The sequence below is a fragment of the Oryctolagus cuniculus genome, chromosome 20 (assembly GCF_964237555.1).
Source record: "Oryctolagus cuniculus chromosome 20, mOryCun1.1, whole genome shotgun sequence".
Lineage (NCBI taxonomy): Eukaryota > Metazoa > Chordata > Mammalia > Lagomorpha > Leporidae > Oryctolagus > Oryctolagus cuniculus.
Window position 1 is genome coordinate 18,565,541 of NC_091451.1, and position 18,194 is coordinate 18,583,734.

Below are 18,194 nucleotides of genomic sequence, written 5' to 3' on the forward strand. Positions count from 1 at the left end.
CGGGGCTTCTGTGACTCAGCAGGATGGTGGGAGAGGTTCCGCAGGGATGGGCAGTGTCTGCTTTGCTGCCAATGACACGAGAAAGTCCGTCTCTGTGATGAGCCTCCCATGGCCAAGACGGAAGAACATGCCCTCTCGGGCTTCATTTAGCTTCAACTTCCACCTTCTCGGCTTCCCCACATTCACACCGATCTCATCCGTGGAGCAGGCGAGGCCATGACCTGACGGCCGGGCACCCGGGCTCTGGGCGATGTGGCTGTGATCCCTGGGCAGGACCCTGCACCGCTGGGCTGTGAGTGGAGAGGCATGTGTCGGGTCTGCAAGTGTTCCAGCTGAGAGACTCTTCGGTGATGGGTGCTCTCGTTCTGAGTTCAGCTCCGTGCCGTGATTGGAACAGTGCCTGGGGTGTGGGAGTCATTCATGAAGTATTTGTTGGGTGAACGAATAAAGAAACTCAACAACATACAAAAGCACACTCCGTAAAGTGCTTGATGATATTGCAAGCATGCATCAAAGGCAGAATCCAAAGAAAGAAGGGGTAGATCTGGACAGATGCAGAACGTCACCACTGAAGACAGCCGAAGTATAAACGGGAGGAAGATTGGGGAGAGACAATCACACAGCATAAATGTGGGGTAAAATGTTATATCCTTAGTACTGAATGAGTGCCTGTTAATCAGTATGAAAATATGGATACCCCAGGGCCAGCATTGTGGTGCAGTGGGTTAAGCCACCACCTGCAAGGCTGGCATCCCACATCAGAGTGCTGGGTTCAAGTCCTGGCTGCTCCACTTCCAATCCCGGTCCTCACTAATGCACCTGGGAAGGCAGCAAAGGATGGCGCAAGTACCTGGGCCCCCGCTGCCCACCTTGGAGACCCGGATGGAGTTCCTGGCCTCTGGCTCTGGTCTGGCCCAGGACTAGCTTTGGGGCCATCTGGGTAGTGAACCAGTGGATAGAAGATCTCTCTCTCTGTCTCCCCACTCCCACCCCTCCGTGTGTCTCTGTGCCTTTCAAATGAATAAAATAATCGTTTGGTCCAGCGTTTCTGAAGTCCAGCTGCGTAGTTGGTTCTGAAGCCTTGAAAATGGCCAAAAGATTTCACTTCTAGAGATTGACCTTACAGAAGTCACGGGAGGGGGGAGACTCTGCCGCTGTGTAGGCTGTTGTGTTCAATTCGTATTATCACTACAGAACAAAGTAGGAAAGCACTGCTCCGGCGAACAGGAACCAGATACACCACCGTGCCAGGTTACAAAGGAGGGTCAGCGGGAAGAGAGAGAGAGAGAATCTAAGTGGGCAACCTTTGTGTGATTTTCATCATCCTGTTTTTGCTTAGATGTGTTTTCTACGGTTTTTAGTAGAATAAACTCTTATTTGGGGGTCGCTCTTGGCAAGGTGTGTAAGGCACTGCTCAGGTGCCCACTTCCCACAACAGGCTGTCTGGGTTTGCTTCCTGGTTCTGACCCCTGACTTCGACTCCTGGCTCCAGCTTCCTGCTCACGGGGCCCCTGGGAGGCAGCCGTGATGGCTCCCATAACGGAACTCTTGCCACCCACGTGGGAGACCTGGATTGAGTTCCTGGCTTCCTCCTGAATAAACTAAATTTTTTTGAGAAACCAAATATTTTTATATTAACAAAACATTTGTTGACAATAAGAAGTGCTGCTTTGGGGCTGTGGAATTGCGGTACTGCATACGGGGAAGCTTGTCCTACCAAGTGCACTCACCCGGCTTACGGAGCCTGTCACATCCTCACCGTCCTCCTGCTCCTGGGACTGGGAACAGGGGCGTGACTCACTCAGTGTCCCCGTGTTGGTCCAGGGAGCCACCCGCACAGCTGAGGCTTCTTCCTCCTTCGGCCGCACGAAAACCCAAATGACCACTCGATGGTTGTCGGCCTGCGAAGGTGAGGAGCAGGGTGGGAGAGCTTTCTCCTGCCACGGGCCATGTGGGTATTTATAACATCATTCATGGGCCATACAAAATTAGCAGCTGAAGAATTAGCCTGCTGTGGACTTACTCAGTTGGGAGTCCTGCCTTGGCAGGGCCAGACCCTGTGGTTTTGCAGGCCTGCTGCAGCCCGCGGGCCACACACCCCCCCAGCCCTGGTGCAGAGCAAGCTGTCTGCAGCCTCGTTGGGAGAGGCAGACACAAGCCAAGTGCGAGAATCTTTCAGGTCAACCAGGTGCCTGGCTGTACAGCAGCCCAAATCTCCAGCGTGGACTGCAGACCACCTGCTCCAGAGTCACCCCAGGGGGGTGGGGGTGGGGAACAGACTTCAGGGCTCCTCCCAGAGCCCGGGGAAAGGGCCCCCAAATCTGCAATCCTAGCAAGCACCTGGTTATTTCTGCTCTTTCTGGCCAGAGCCCCTGCCTGTCTACCCTGAGAGAGAGGCGGCAGGAGGAGTGGAGCCGGGGGGGGCGGCCGCTGCTGTGCTATGCTGGGAGATGCTTTATCTGGGTGTCTGACTCCTTCCACTTGCCAGCCTTGGTTGCTGTAAATGGGCTTCCCACTTCCAAACGACGTTAACTCCCGAACGCTGGTTTATCTGTAATCATCCACCCTGGTTTTTATCATCTGTCTTTCTCCCTTTGTCTCTGTTCAGTAGACAGACCCTAGGTGTTCTTGAACTTGGCCTTGGCAGTTATGGAGCTGTGTCTGCTGGCTTTGCCTCTCAGCTGAACATCTAGTGCTCTGTGTAGCCATGACAGAACCTTGCAGATACAGGAATGACAAGAGCACAGAGAAAGTCGCATCTGACAGTGTCGGTGTACCCTTGCTGGGATAGCCCGAAGTGTTGGGAGGGGGTGTGTGGGTCAGATCTGTCCTGGGAGCAGAGGTCTTTAGAGCAGAAGTTGACCCTGGGCACCCCAAGGGCAGGGAGCCCCACATTCCCAGAGGAGCTGGCAGGCTGAGTTCTGGTGGACAGAGTTGCAGAGGCAAGCCAGGGCCAGGCTGTGGAGGATCATGAGCAACTTCCTGAGGGTTGGCATCCGTTGCCTTTGTAGTTCATTTGAATGTGAAGCTATTTGACCCAAGTTACAGGCCATAGCAGAGAGCTGGATCAGAAGTGGAGTAGCCGGGACTGGAACTGGCGCCCATATGGGATGCCAGAATTGCCATTGGTGGATTAACTACTGCATTTGGGATTAACTACTGCACCACAGCACCAGTCCCCCAAGTGGTTGTTTCTTATTCTCTCTTTAGCGTTGAGCCTTCCAATTGCCCGTCCACAGCTTGACTGCAAGAACGGGTGTTTGGGAAGCTGAGGTTGGATGGGATAAGATGGGAAGTTCCCTGTGGTGCAAAGAATGTGTCCTACGCAGCCTAGCTGTTTTCTGGGGGCCTGTCTCCCTGAACATTGCCTGAAAGCAAATCGTTGGTTGAAACTAGAAGCAGCTTCCCTCTCCTAGGCACTGGGAGACTGGCTGCCATATTTCTTCACCTGGTCGGGATTTGGAAGCCTAACTAAGGCTGCGGAGGTAAGAGTCTTACGGAGGACTTAGAGGATGCTGTCCTGCTTAAAATCCTTTAGTCTCAGGTTCGGGCTTTCCCTGCCTTCTCAACTCTATCCTCTACTGTTCCCCAGCCATTTCTGAGCCATGTGGAGTGACTGTCTCCAAATGTCGGGGTTCAAACACCAGCTTTGCCACTTAACAACACAGTCCTCATGACCTCATTCCGAATCTCCCTCTGCCTCACTTGCTCCCTCTGTGAAATGGGGCTAATGACAGTCCCCATTTCACCAGGTCGCTCTCACGAAGGTGCATTAAGACAGCACCTGGTAAACGTGTGATGATACTGTGCCCCATGATTGGGGCTTTGAGGATGCCGTTCTGGCGATCTTGAATGCCATGTTACCTTATTGTCACTAATTCCAACTGGCTTGAAAAATTCAGCTCAGGCACCACCCCTGCAGGGCTGTGCAAATGCATCCATTGCAGCACTCATGAATGCAGGAGCAGCCTCTGGCACACCCAAGGCACTGGATTCAGATTCAGCCCCTGTAGCGCTCACAGCACCGAGTGGTGATCATTGCCTTCCCTGTTTGTCTTCTGGGGTTGTGAGCACCTGGGATGTGAGAGCCACATCCCACCTGGCTTTGGACCCAGTAGTTAGCATAGTTCTAGGAGGCTGAAAGTTCCCTGGTGACTACATGGGCATGAGCCTCCTGACACCCATGACGTCCCCACGTTCACCCACTCATTCCTCCATCACTCAGTTAAGGACCCTGTGGGGCCCTGGGATGCACCAAGGCCTTTGTGACAAGTGAGTCTCTGATGCTCTCTGGGTGGCCTCTGTGGCAGTCTTGGCATTTCCCTGGGCCAAGGGAGGACGTAGCTTCCGAGGGGTGGCTGCTTGTGGCCTGCCTTCAACAGGGGGAATTCTGGAGTCCGGATGCCTTCCCGGTGGACTGAGAGCTACTTCTCTCCAATTCACAGCCCTGTTTGAGATCCCAGACTTTGCAGCTGGGCTCGGGCAGTCCTCGGGCCACTGCAACATCTGATTAGCAACTGTTGGCTAAAATAAGCCTTCTAGAAAATGTTCTGCCCAGAGCACTCTTTGCATCCTTTTTAGATCGATTGCCACTATACTTTTAGAGTTTTCTAGGCCAGCTTCTTAGGTTTATTTCCTTTGGATGCGTTCAGAGTGTTGCCAGCCCTATTTTGGGAAGAGTGCTTTCTGCTACCCTAAATGTAGGAACCCCTGTTTCCCTCCAAAGCAATTTGCATCCTCTCTTTCCCTCCTTAGGAAGAAAACCCCATTTTTTTTCCTGAACCCACCATTCCCCAAATCAAAGACCATTTTCCCAGCTTCTCATGCAGCTAGGTGTGGTCGGGAAACTAAGTTCTAGGCAAACAGGTGCATCTTCAGTTTCCTATTGGTGCAGTACTGATGACCACACGCTAAGGGGCTTAAGCAGTGCACGTATATCCTACATCGCCGAAGGTTGCAGGTCGGGATTGGGCCCCCCAGGGCTAAAATCAGGACACTGGCAGAGCAGCGTCCTTTTGGGGCGTCCAGGGGAGAATTTGTTCTCTTGGCTTTCCCAGATTCTGGAAGTCACCTGCCCTCCCTGTCTTGTGGCCGTTTCCTGTCTTCACAGCCAGCGGCCCTCAAGCGTTTGCTCTCCTTCTTTGTGTCTGTCTGTCATCTGTCTACCATCTGTCATCTGTCTATCATCTGTCATCTGTCTTCTGTCTCTCCATCTCTCATCTATCATCTGTCATCTATCATCTGTCATCTATCATCTGACATCTGTCTATCATCTGTCATGTGTCTATCATCTGTCATCTGTCTACCATCTGTCATCTATCATCTGTCATCTATCATCTGACATCTGTCTATTATCTGTCATCTGTCAATCATCTGTCAGTCTATCCACTCTGTCCACTCTGCTTCTGTCATCACTTCCGTTCTCTCCGCCCCTCCTCCCACTCTCATAAGCACCTGCAATTGCCGTGAGCCCACCTGGATGATCTCCCCTCCTGAGGCTCTTCCTTAATCTCACCTGCAGGCTCTTTTTCACTGTGTATTCAGAGTTCCAGGGACCAGGTCATGAACGTGTTTGAGGAGCCATTGTTCTGCCTATCACCATGTACAAGTAGAGTGTAGGACTTTCAGGAAATGTTCTTAATGGGAAATGCCTCAGCCAGGATGAGTACTCTTTCCTGCCTTTCTCTTCCTCCTCTCCTGGAGCTGCAATGAGATGGCTGGTCCCTTAGCAGCCGTCTTGGACATGAGGTGACTTTGGGGATGGGAGTCAGGTGCTGGAGTTGTGGAAGAGAAGCAGTCGTTCCTGGATTCTGGTGATCCTATGAAAACACCTCTGGGATTTTGCTGTCACGTGTGCATTTTTGTCTTAAGTCACTGTTTTTTCCTTTTTTTCGGGTATGTGCTGCCAATCCCAACGTGTTCTTACATAACTTTTCTTTATAAACTGCAAGTGTGGGTTTCAACCCACTGCCCTACCTGGGGAACAGACAGGTGGTCAGCCTGGGAATGTTCTCTCGGCTGCTGCTAAGAACACGTTTGGGGAAAGTGGACAGTGTTTTTATTGTGAATTATCATCAACCTGTGGTTCTGCCGTGGGCTGAGCTGTGCTGCCTGAGCCGCAACCAGGGCTTTCGACTTTGTTTCCAAGCTTTGGTCAAGTTCTGCCATGATATGCCCAGGAGAGTTATGGACAGCAAGTTCTAGTTCTCGTTAACTTAAAATCGGGCTACATGTCAGCTCCTCTTCTTGAGCCTACGTGTAAACAGTCTGCAGCGGCCAATAGCAAGACAGCTTTCCATGCTGCAGGTGCAACCCTGTGTCGCTGTCCAGATTCTCCAGCGGCCCCAGGAATTCGGCAGACCTAGCAAAGCATGATCTGGAAGGAAATACAGCATGGTGGCACGGGACACCAACATGCCAGCCCTCGGTTCTGGCCAGCGTTCTGCAGTGTTTGCATCAGCTCTCACAGTGTGGCCAGAGGAGGGCTGTGGCCTGGGGCGCTGAGGGGGCCTCCCGTTGTGGGAACAGGGCGGAAGGTGCCGTGGACTTTGATGTTTGCTTTGTTCTGCTGCGCGATCGCTGGGGTCAGGAGCTCAGCGCCATCATCACTTCGGCAGCACTGGCTCCCTCGCGCTTCTCCCCAGTCACTAGCTCGATGCTGCTGTGTTCTCTGGATTCATTCTAGCGATTGCTGCAATGCCTCACCACTCTGATTCTAACCTGCTTTGGAGATAACCAACACTCAGAGGCCAGGGCACTGGTGAGGAAGTGGGGCAGGAAGATTAAACTTGGGCCAAGTTCATGCATTTCCTCAGCCGTTTTCCCACTTGGGAATGTTCCAGGGACAAAAGCCAGCACCTCTTGGCCTGGAGTTGACAGATGTGAGAGGAGGACGGTGCCTGGGGAAGAAGCATGCTTCTGGTGGTGTTCGGCCCCCGTGGCTTCTAACACAGTGGGATCTGGGCCTGAAGTCCCTTGGTTCAGCAGTAGATTCCCATGGATTCACCCCCGGCTCTCAGCAGCAGATCGGGGGCAGGAGAGGGAGGTCATGGTATTATGCCCCTGTGGACGTGAGTCTGATACCACCCAGTTAGGTACCCCCCGGGAGGCCATAGCTTCTGTCTTCTCCTCCCACAAAGAACAGCCCTGCCTCCTCTTGCTGCCCCTCAGGACCTGACGTGGGAATGGACTGTAGCCGGTGCTCTGACGTGGGCTGCTCAGCTCGCTGGTTATGCTCACCTCCGTCCCTGGCCCCTCCCGACACTCTCCCCACGGCCGTGTCCAGGAGAGCTCGCACCCACGCGATGCTGCTCTGTGCAGTGAGTGTGTCTGGTTGTGGCCACAGTGCTTGGGCTGTCTTGGTTTTCTCTGTCCAGCCGATATTCCAGCCCTCTTCCCCCCAGCTCCGCCACACCTCTTCACTGCAGAGGCCCAAAACCACACAGAAACTTCAAAGAGAAAATGTGCCTGGGAATGAACACGGCTTGCTCGGGGAATTGCTCTCCGCCGTCCCTGGGCTGTGCTCCAACTCCTTCTCCCTCTGCAGCCATGATGGGCAGGTGGACAGGTGGACAGGCGATGTCATTCCCAGAAAATGGAGCAGATGACGTGGAGGTTTGACCTGGGCCACTGATTCCCTGGATTTTAGCATAGAAAACCAGTTCTCGCCTCGAACTTTGTGCTTAGCTTGATCTGCGTTTTATCACTTTTCAGGATTTTATTGGGGACCTATCAAAGAAGCAATTAGAAATGAGGATGGGAGCAACTGTGAGTGTTGCACGCATGTATAGTTGCGGGGAGGGGTACGGATGAGTGGATGGGAAGAGTAATGTGTGCATGTGTCTGCCGGATATGTGTCAAGGGTGCGTGTTACATGTATGTGTAAGTGGAGTGTGTGTGTGTGTATGTGTGTGATCCATGCATGTGTGAGGGTGTGGATGAATGCACGGGAATGTGCATGTGTGGGTTGAGTGTGTGTCAGCTCTGCGTGTGTAGGTGTGACGGTGTACGTGTGAACACATGTGTGCCGGGTGTGTGTTGCATCTGTGCCTGTGTGGAGGTGTGTCTCAATGAGTGTGAACGTGGGTGCAGCTCCAGCATCTGTGTTAATAAGATGGGCAGTCGGTGTGCACAGACGTTGAGCAGTGGGGTGGGGGTGGCAGGGCACCTGGTCTGTCACAGGGCTGAGGGGAGGCTGGTATGAGAGCCTGAGTGAGTGAAGAGGAGCCAGGCCCCTGCAGGCCAGAGACCTCCTGCCCTCCCTCCATGTTCCTTGCTCACCCAGGGCGGGCGTGTTGCTCTCTGAGAAGCTGCCTGCAGGAGCCAGAAGGTGGGTGGGGGTCTCACCTGTAGACTCAGCCAGCTGTTCTTGGTCAGCACTTGTCTCACAAGGCCACTAGATCTGGTTCCTTTTCCCAAAGGCCTGAAGCAGAAATGGAGTTGGAAACTGTAGGAGGAAAGAGTGGCTTGGCCACCACCAGCTTCCATGGTGGACAGGACCCTGGCTGCTGCTTGTAAGTAAATGGTTAATAGCTGTATATACCTTATTGGAGAGGCACAGACGGACGGAGCTCACATCCACTCGGTGCACAGTGCCCATCACTGCTGCCTCCCGGGCAGGAAGCTGGAATCAGAGGCAGAGCTGGGTCTTGAGGCCAGGTTCTGTCTCTGACACAGAAGTGTCTGACCGTGCCAGACACCTCCTCAGCCCTGTCTTCTTAATGGATAACTGTGCCCCAAGTGCCATCCTGAGGGCCTTCCGTGGCCCCAGGCCCTGCCAGCCCCCAGCAGGGCCAGCACACGCACAGCTGGGCCAGCTCTAGTCACTCCTGCCACCGCTTCTGTCTCATGGTCAAAAATGCCTCCCTGTCCTCAGCCTGCCCGGCTCTCTGTCCCCAGTGCAGGGTGGTCCTCAGCGAGGAGCAAGGGTGGGGCCCACAGTGACCACTAGCCTCTGTTTCCCTGTAGCCACGTAGCCATCCCCAGCCTTCCCTGTAATAAGCTGATCCTGGAGCTCAATCCTGCATGCATCGGCTGCCAGGACACTTTTGATTGACAAAACTAATCTCGCCGCCGCCGCATCCCCTTGCAGATCATGTCTGCGGCTGCTGACAATTAGACAGAAGGCTGGGGCTTGGGACGCGCGAGGGTTATGAGGTGATGAATCAATCGTGGGGGCTGGGGGGAGATAACAAACCCGAGGAGCCCATCTCAGCCCCCCACAGCCTCCTGAGTGATTGATGAGTCGGTAATAACCTCTCCCGGTCTCCTGCCCCCTATTATTTTTCATAATGCACAAGGAAGCTTTAAATTTCAGAGAAGGGGGGAGTGCAGAGACAGAGCAGGGACTGGGGGGCTGGGGGACAGCCTGCCTCGGAGGTCCCCGCGGCTCCTTGTCTTCCTGCTGCGCGGGCTGTGAGTGGCCACGTGCTCGGGGAGACCCGCGGGGCGGTGCGCATGGCTGGGGAGAAGGACCAAGCATGCGGCAACCTGGAGGCCTGGGCCCGGCGGATCCCACATCCACTCAGTGTGTCTGCCTCTCCTGTCTTCAACCTGCTCAGAACCGAGTCAGCAGCACTCGGAGGCCTGCTTCTTCTGGAGGGGAATCAGGGCTGCACCAGAGCCGGCTGCCCTGAAGTCAGGAAGCAGAGGCCAGGGGTGGGGGTGGGGGCAGAGGCCCTGTGGTTCAGCTGGAGGCTGAGAGCTTCCCCTTCCTTCCCGTCTGCTTGCAGGTGGCAGCCTGCACTGCCTAAGGGAAAGCAGAAGGCTTTGGGTTGCCGCTGGTGTTGTTAAAGTATTAACTGGTTGAGGTTTCTTTTATGCAAAGTCTGTGTTTTTAATAGAAAGCAGGGTCAGTGGATGAAGAAACGTGAACCTGTCATTCAAAGCACTGTTTTGTAAACCCATCTCAGACCTAGCACTGATTAGTTATGAAAAATAAAAGTGAAGTGTAATAAACATATAGGCTTGGGTGCATATATTCTATATAATGTGTATCTGAGCGCAGCCATCAACAGGTAAGTGTTTATTATACTCCACATCGGTGCCAGGTGTTTGCTGCTGGCCAGGGGTAGATGGAAGAGTGTGTCAAGGTCCCCTCTCCGTCCTATCTGTAGTCCAGGGGTATCCTTCCCCAAATCCATAGGTTGCAGTTCTACACCCCAAAACTTGAGCAAGAGGTCTTATTTGGAACCCCGATTCGTGCAGGTGTAATTAGTTGTAGAAGCTACGGTGGGCATCAGTCCAGGGGGATGTGGGCACACAGACACGCACACAGGGAGGACACTATTTAGTGATGAAAGCTGAGACCAGAGTGAGCTTCTGCAAGCCCAGGACACTGCAAGCTGCCACCAGATCCCTGCCAGTGGATCCCTGGAAGCCAGGGTAGGGGCCGGCAGAGGCGGGGCCAGAAAGGGGAGGGGCATGGAGCAGATTCTCCAAAGGCCTCCTCTTGGACTTCCAGGCAATAAATTCCTGCCATTTAAGCCAAGCAGTTGGTGGTTCCTTGCTACAGCAGCCCTAACAGGCTAGTGCAAAGGGGAGGCAGAGAGGAAGTAGTCACATGTTGCTGTCGAATTCCAAGCTCAGAGAAATGTCCCGGAGGCACAGGACCTCACTCTGTGCAAGGGAAAGCCAGAGCACCCTGGCCAAGTCTGGAGTGGGGGGCTGGCCCTCCTGAGGAAGTGAGGGCTGATGGAGGCGCAGGAGTCAGTTGGGGGCGGAAGAGGGGGGAACAGCAGAGGCTAAGGCCCTTAGGGAGGAAGGAACCTTGTGGGAATGGAGAGAAGTCCATGTGGCAGAGGAGGACGGGAGAGGGGATGATGGGGGGGTGGCCCTGGACCGGAGCTCCCCCAAACCCAGCACAACGCTGACTGCACCACATTCACTTAGACTACCGAGGGTGCCCACCTTGCTTTCTGCCTTCACTGCCTGGACAGGTAGGCCCCGCTGCAACTGCCTCTTCTGTTTCCCGTCCCGCCCACTGAGCCGTCCATCAGCCGATCCTGTCCTAAAGGCAGCAGGAGACATGTTGAGATATTCTAAAGCAGGTAAATGGGATTCTGAGTGGCTGTGCCCCAGTCCTGCAGATGACGTGGCTGGACCACTGGTCACTGACGTGTGTTACTGCTATGCACCTGCTGCAGCCCGCACCCCCGCAGCCTCTGTGGCGGTTCCTGTGAGGTGCAGAGCAATGGCTGCTGACAGGCCATTGTTTTGTGAAGAGGGTCTTGTCTGAGCCCTAAGTAGGGGCTTTTCCCCTGGTTGCCAGGTGAGGGACACGGTGGTGGGTGGTGATGGAGGGACCTGCCCAGGGTCCCTCACTGTCACGTACATCCTGTTCGCTGCCCTCAGCCTGTCCGGGCCCCACTGCTTCCCAAGTAAATGCTGAATTTGTCACACTTGTCAAACGCCGCTCCTCAAAGATGCCCCAGGACTGGTTGCTGCGTGATTGCTTCTGTCTGCGTTGCGTCTCTTAGCGCCAGGTGCTCGCTGTGCACAGCCTGCAGAGCCAGGCAGAACGTGCCTTGCCCAGTGAAGCTTCTGTCAGATCGCAACATTTGTAATTTTTCTTATTTTAAAATAAGGCATCAGATGGTCTCAAAGCATTAAGATCGCCCTACTGAGAATATCCTTCCACTCACCTGCAAAATGGAAATACCCTGCTTACGTCAGAGGAGCATTCCGAAGCTAGACTTAGAACTCCAGAGGAGGGCCTTCAGCTCCGTGTCCTGGAGCTCCAGCTCAGACTCGTGGGGGTCGTGCAGGTGCATTAGCAGGGAGCTGGATGGGAAGTGGAGCAGCCAGGAATTGAACTTTACCCGCTGTGCCACAGCACTGGCCCCTAAGCTTATCTTTCAGTTCCATTTTCCACAAATGTTTTGAAGTCCCCTTGTGCATACCTGCAGTCCTTTTAGAAGCCTATCACGTGACTGCAATAATAGTTACCTTGCTAAATATACCAACAGCAGACACATGCAGTAGACGGTCTTTTGAGTGTCCTACAATGTGTTTTATGGATACCCTGGAAAATCAGCCTCAAAAGGAAGCTTTCTAGCCAAGCATTTGGGGAGCTCTGGGAGTGTATGTGGGCTGCCCTGCCCCTGCTGTGATGGGCTCACATCGGCCTTAAGCCCCAGCAAGGCCACTGGACTAGGTAAAGGCATCCTGAGTGCAGTTGTGGTGTAGTTCATTTTGGATCGAACAGGAAAGAATCTCCCTCGAATTCTCTTTAGAGCAGTAGGGAAAGAGTGATGGGGCGAGGGCCAGGGATGTTGGCAGGATAGAAGGGAAGAAAATAGGAAAACGTCTGATCCTGCAGCCTCTCCATTGCAGGTCTCTGAGAGGACACGTGTCATGACAGCGGTCCCTCCTTCCTTGCTCCTGGGGCTGCCCGCTCCTGGGTTAGTCCAAGGAGGCCTGAAGTACCCCAACCCCGAGACAGGGACGATGGCCAGCTGTCCCTAGGTAGCTGTGTTTGCAGAAGGCCCCCAGCAGTGGCCAGAGCAGGTCCAGGACTACAGGAGGCTGTGTGCCACTGCTGCAACATGAGCACCGGGAACAGCCAGGGGCCCAGGGACAGCCACACCAGTCCCCATGTGAGACAGTGGCTGTCTGGTGGCTGTGCCCAGGCCAGGCTGGGGAGGGGTGGGGGCCTTGGTGACTTTCCCTCCTTTACACAGAGGTGCTTCCGTGTGATCGTTAGCTCTGTGAATGCAAGTGGGGGCCTGGAGGACCAGGCAGACAATACAGCCGGAGCCGGAGACCATGAAGCCCACTGGGCTGGAAACCCAGACAACGGGGCTGGGGCAGGCGAGGGGGGAGCGGATATGATAGCCAGGAAGGAGTTCCAATGTGAATGAATACTAATTAGTGACATGGATATTAATGATGACAGTAATTAACAGGGGAAAGGAAGGGCTGTCATTGTCCCAGGGTGGGTAATCAATCTTGGCAGGTGATAAATAATGGTTTAGCAAGCTCAGCAGAAAGATAATCCGCCAGCCCCAGGGAGCACCGAGCCAGGCTGGAATGCTCGCAGTTTCTAGGCAACCCGCGCGGAGGAACTATTTTTCTTTTGAGGAAAAAACAGGTTAAAAGAGCCTCTCCCCCACCCCCACCTCGGGATTACAGTTCTTGTTTGATTGCTGCTTTGTTCTTCGTTTCCTAGGACAAATGTTGAACTTGTGTAATTTGGAAGAAATGGGCATGCTTGCTCACACACACACACACACACAGAGAGACACACACACACTCCATGAATACGAATGCAATGGTTTTGATCCAGGAGCAGGCGTGGCGGGGATGCTGCCCAGTCTTGCTTTCGAGGTTGAAATGTGGGGAAATGGAGTTGTCAGTGGCCAGGGCAACTGGGCAGTGGGCCGGGGCTCGGGGAGTCCTGGATAAACCAGAGCCTTCCGCAGATCCAGAGAGAAACAGAGAGCGTGACCCTGGCCCACACCAGCCCCGCTTCTGAGAAATTTCCTTTCTGGGAACAGGGCTTTGCTCATTAAGCCTCTGCTGGTTCTCCAGTCCTCGTCCTGGGGACCTGGCGCTGGAGAGCTCCTGGCCGGCCCTGCCCCTCAGCCGGGAGCCTCAGACCCAGGAGGGGACATGGATGTCTAGAAATGGCTCCCTTCAGAGCCTGTCACCCAACAGCCATTCCACGCTGAGGTGACAGATCCTCCTTGGATGGTCTGCCCTGGCTTAAGGCAAGATCGTTGAGGGGGTCAAAGCAAATTGGCCGCAGTTCAGAATCTATCAGAAAACCGGCCTCCTTTTCTCGCGTGTGAGCTGTGCTGATTCCATGGGCTACGTTTCCAACAGGAGGCCAAGGGAGCACGCTGGGAGGATTGTGACCACGGTCATGTCACATAGGGAGTCACTGAGGGCCCAGCCCCACTCCACCTGCTTTGAGGATGTGGCAGGTACAATGGGAGAGAGCGTGCAGGTATCCGAAGGTCTCCCTCGCAGGGAAGTTAGACCTGGGTTGATTTGCCTGTCGTCAGAGGGCAAAACCGAGGCCCAAAAGGAGGAAGTCGGAGGGGGACAAGTGCGTGTTGGGAGAAATGAAAGGCAACTGAACTGAGACAGGCTGGTGGGGCCTTTGTGGGTTTCTCTGGACACAGCTCACAGGCACCGTGGACGGCGCTCCGGTGTGGACTAGGGTTAGCATAAAGAAGCTTTTACAAGCCCCTTCTGAGTCTTCAGATTATACATTCGGGGAGGTAATTGATGCTAGATCCCAAAACAGGTAAGCCCCAGATTTTAGGAGCATAGCACAGTGAAATGTCTCTCTCAGTCCAGAGTCAGAGCCCTGAACGGGCATTACTTTTCATGGTTAGAGCTATGACTCCTCCCATCTCCTCCAGGTTCCTGGAGTCCAGTCCACCAGTGACTGGGGGTGTGAGGTGGTAGGCGGGGGGAGGGCCACATGGGACATTTCATGGGCTCTGTCTGGAAGTGGCACATACCATTTCTCAGTCCACACTGCAGGGGACTCCAGGGAGGATTTAGCTGTGGCCCACTGGGATGAGGAGAGAGGTTCTGGGAAACACAGAGAAGTTCAGCCGTGGACCCAGGGCCACGTTCATTCTGCACAGGCCAAGCCGGAAGACAGGAGAGAGTTTGTCAGGAACCTGTGCAGTCACCTGCCGGGGTCAGTCCTTGTCAGGAAGGGAGGGGAGGTGATGAGAGCTCCTTCTTTGGGAAGTGGGCTAAGCACCAGGCCACAATCAAACTTTTCCCAGCCAAGCCCTGGAAATCTCTGTTCTTGGGAAATCCCTTCAAAGAGCTCGTTACCAATGTGGGTGTCAGTGCACCTGCGCCGTGGGAAGTGAACGGGTGTTTGGGAAAGGGTGGAATCGGGCTATGAAAGTCTGGGGTGGGGGGAGGCTCGGTGAGGATGGAGGCGTCAGAGTGGCCGACTGCCTGGCTGTGTCCTGGATGCTAAACGTGGTTTTCTGCCACCGGATTAAACCTCCATGAGGGCTTCCGCTGAAACTGCTTTCTCGTTCCAGGTACGGACATTGTGCAGTGGCTTATGAAGAACCTTTCCATTGAAGACCCAGGTACTTGACCTTTGACCCTTGACCCTCACTGACCCCCAGCTTGATCAGGGCAGGAATCCCATAACCGAATTCCAAACTGGATTTTCCTGCTGTCCTGAGAACTGGGCTTATCATTGCGAATCCCAAGATGTGGAGTCACTCTATTTACAAATAAAATTAATTTCTTTTCCTCCACTGAATCTCTCTCTTCAAATTTAAACCGCCCTTTGAGGAAATGAGCGACTATTTAGAATGCCAAAGAGGCCCATACACCCCCGTGTGAAATGAGATGAGTTCCCGGTAGCTGTGGCAATTAAAGATAAGTTGTGGCACCATCATTGAAAAGCCGTGGAGAGCCAGCTCGCACAATCACATTGCCTGATCCACAATTAAGATGTTTAATTATTTGCTAAGACGCTGTCTGTTTCCTGCTTTTGCAAAAAGTGAAGGAATGACTTTTCCCCGACTTTAATTGTGCATTTCAATTAGGACAAACCTTACCAGAAAAACAGCAACACACGCTGGCCAGTAACACAGGCTCTGAATCTGTCCTCCCACCTGAAAATAAGCAGTACAATTTATTCTCAGTGTAATTAGGAAATGGGGGAGGGTGTCCAGAAAAATGAAAATTTTAGATGCGTCAATCTTATTATCCATGAGCCATGGATGGACACTTCTCTGGATGTATTGTCCACTCCACTGTCTCACGTAACCAAGGACTCCTGATCCCTGATGACATTTCTAAAGATCCACTAATGTACTCTGCTGTTCTTGATGGGAACATTGAGGTAATTAGATGTATTTGCTCCAAATTAAATGGCCCCCCACTGTGCGGCTTTTCAGGATTTTTTTCGTGCAGTGCCTGCTCCTCTGTGTGCCTGCCCTTCAGCTGTAGCTCCTTTCTGGGACCAGTGTGTCAGCCTGGCCACGACTATAGTTTAGCCTGACAGTCCTAATCTGCTGCTGACTGTGAAACAATACAATTTACATACAGTTCAATTAAGCAGAGTCGCTGGAAATCTGAGTGCCAGAAAATCAGGTCATTCATGGAAGTGACCGTCACCTTTGTCTCTGCCTTGATTAAGGGCCTCTCACAACAGGGTGCACTTCTTAATTGTAGTCAAGTCTTAAGTCACAGGGAAAGAAAATACAAATGCTAACCCTTTCAAGGGACAGGACCTGGATCAACTACCTCTGTGGTCCTGCTGTGCAGTCTGGACTTCTGATCATGCACTTCTTTTTGTTTTTAGTTTTTTTTGTTTGTTTTTATTTTTTTTTATTTTTTGTTTTTCTTTTTGTGATCATGTACTTATAAAACCTGGGCTGGACAAGCAGCTCCCAGTTTGGTTACATTGATGTGAAGTCAACATTTCCTTGGATTATGAGGCCAAACTAAGCCACACTTTTCCTCATGGTGATTTTTTCCTGAGAACCCCAGTTTTTTTTCCCTTCTAAAATAATCATCATACTTCTGACACTATTTATCATCTTCATTATCATCACTACAAGGATATTTCAGAAAGTTCCTGGGAAGCTGAATTAAAAGATATACTTATTGTAGTACAAAAAATTCTGAAATTCTGGCCGGCGCCGCGGCTCACTAGGCTAATCCTCCGCCTAGCGGCGCCGGCACACTGGGTTCTAGTCCCGGTCGGGGCGCCGGATTCTGTCCCAGTTGCCCCTCTTCCAGGCCAGCCCTCTGCTGTGGCCAGGGAGTGCAGTGGAGGATGGCCCAGGTGCTTGGGCCCTGCACCCCATGGGAGACCAGGAAAAGCACCTGGCTCCTGGCTCCTGCCATCGGATCAGCGCGGTGCGCCGGCCGCAGCACGCCGGCAGCGGCGGCCATTGGAGGGTGAACCAACGGCAAAGGAAGACCTTTCTCTCTGTCTCTCTCTCTCTCACTGTCCACTCTGCCTGTCAAAAAAAAAATAAATAAATAAAAAATAAAAATAAAAAAATAAAATAAAATAAAAAAAAAATTCTGAAATTCGTGTCACCAACTTTTTTTTTTAATATCTATTCTATTTTATTTATTTGAAAGACTGAGTTACAAAAAGAGGTTGAGACAGAGAGAGAGAGAAAAGTCTTCCATGCATTGGCTCACTCCCCCAAATGACCACAACCACCAGAACTGGGCCAATGGAAAGTCAGGAGCATCTTCCAGGTATCCCATGCAGGTGCAGGACCAAGCACTTGGGCCATCTTCCACTGCTTTCCCAGGCCATAGCAGAGAGCTGGATGGGAAGTGGAGCAACTGGGGCTTGAACCAGCACCCATATGGGATGCTGGCACTGCAGGCCAGAGCTTTAACCCACTGCACCACTGCGCTGGCCTCTTCACCAGCTTTTTGAAAACCCTTGTTATATGCATGGATTTAAGAATGTTTCATGCTAAAAAAATTTATCTTTTTTTAATAATTTTTTGGGAGGCAGATTGACAGAGCTCCCATCCACTGGTTCACTGCCAAATACCACAACACCCAGGACTTGGCCACGCTGAACCTCATCTAAGATCTCCCGTGTGAGTGGCATGGAACTAGCTATATCAGCCATCAATTGTTGCCTCCCAGGGACTGCATTAACAGGAAGCTGGAGCCACAGCTGCATATCAAACCTAAGCACACCAATACAGTGGCATCTTAAGGCCTAGGCCAAATGCCTGCTCCAAGCTAACCTTTTTTTTTTTTAAGAAAAGCCCACTTATTTATATTTATTTGAGAGGCAATATTGTAGAGAGAGAATAGACAGAGAAAGAGCATTATCTTCCATCTGCTGGTTCACCTCCAAAATGCCCACAAATAGCCAGATTTGGGCCAGTGCGAAGCCAAGAACAAGGAACTCTACCCAGGTCTCCCACTTAGGTGTCAGGAGCCCAAGTACTTGGACCATCATCTGCTGTCTCCCAGATGCACTGTTTGCAGAAAACTGGATCAGAAGCAGAGGTGGGATTTGAACCCAGGCACTCTGCTATGGGATGAAGCTTAACCCACTGTGCCACAATATCCACCCCCAGACTCATCTTTATTTTTCTCTCAAAGAAACTTTTTATTTAATGAGTACAGATTTCTTAAGTATAACTTTAGGAATATAGTGATTCTTCCCACCATACCCACCCTCCCACCCCCACTCCTACCCTACCTCCTCCTCC

The 18,194-nt window shown here is 52.6% G+C and overlaps 1 protein-coding gene across 7 annotated transcripts in view; it reads left to right on the forward strand.

Annotated features, from left to right (window-relative positions):
• RGS6 (regulator of G protein signaling 6) overlaps nucleotides 1-18,194 on the forward strand; it is a 612,852-nt gene that overhangs the window by 508,494 nt on the left and 86,164 nt on the right. For all 7 annotated transcript variants that reach the window (XM_051826035.2, XM_008272115.4, XM_008272116.4 and 4 more), the window contains exon 4: nucleotides 15,018-15,068. In XM_051826035.2, coding sequence (XP_051681995.1) covers nucleotides 15,018-15,068 — 51 coding nt within the window. The remainder of the gene's footprint in view (nucleotides 1-15,017; nucleotides 15,069-18,194) is intronic.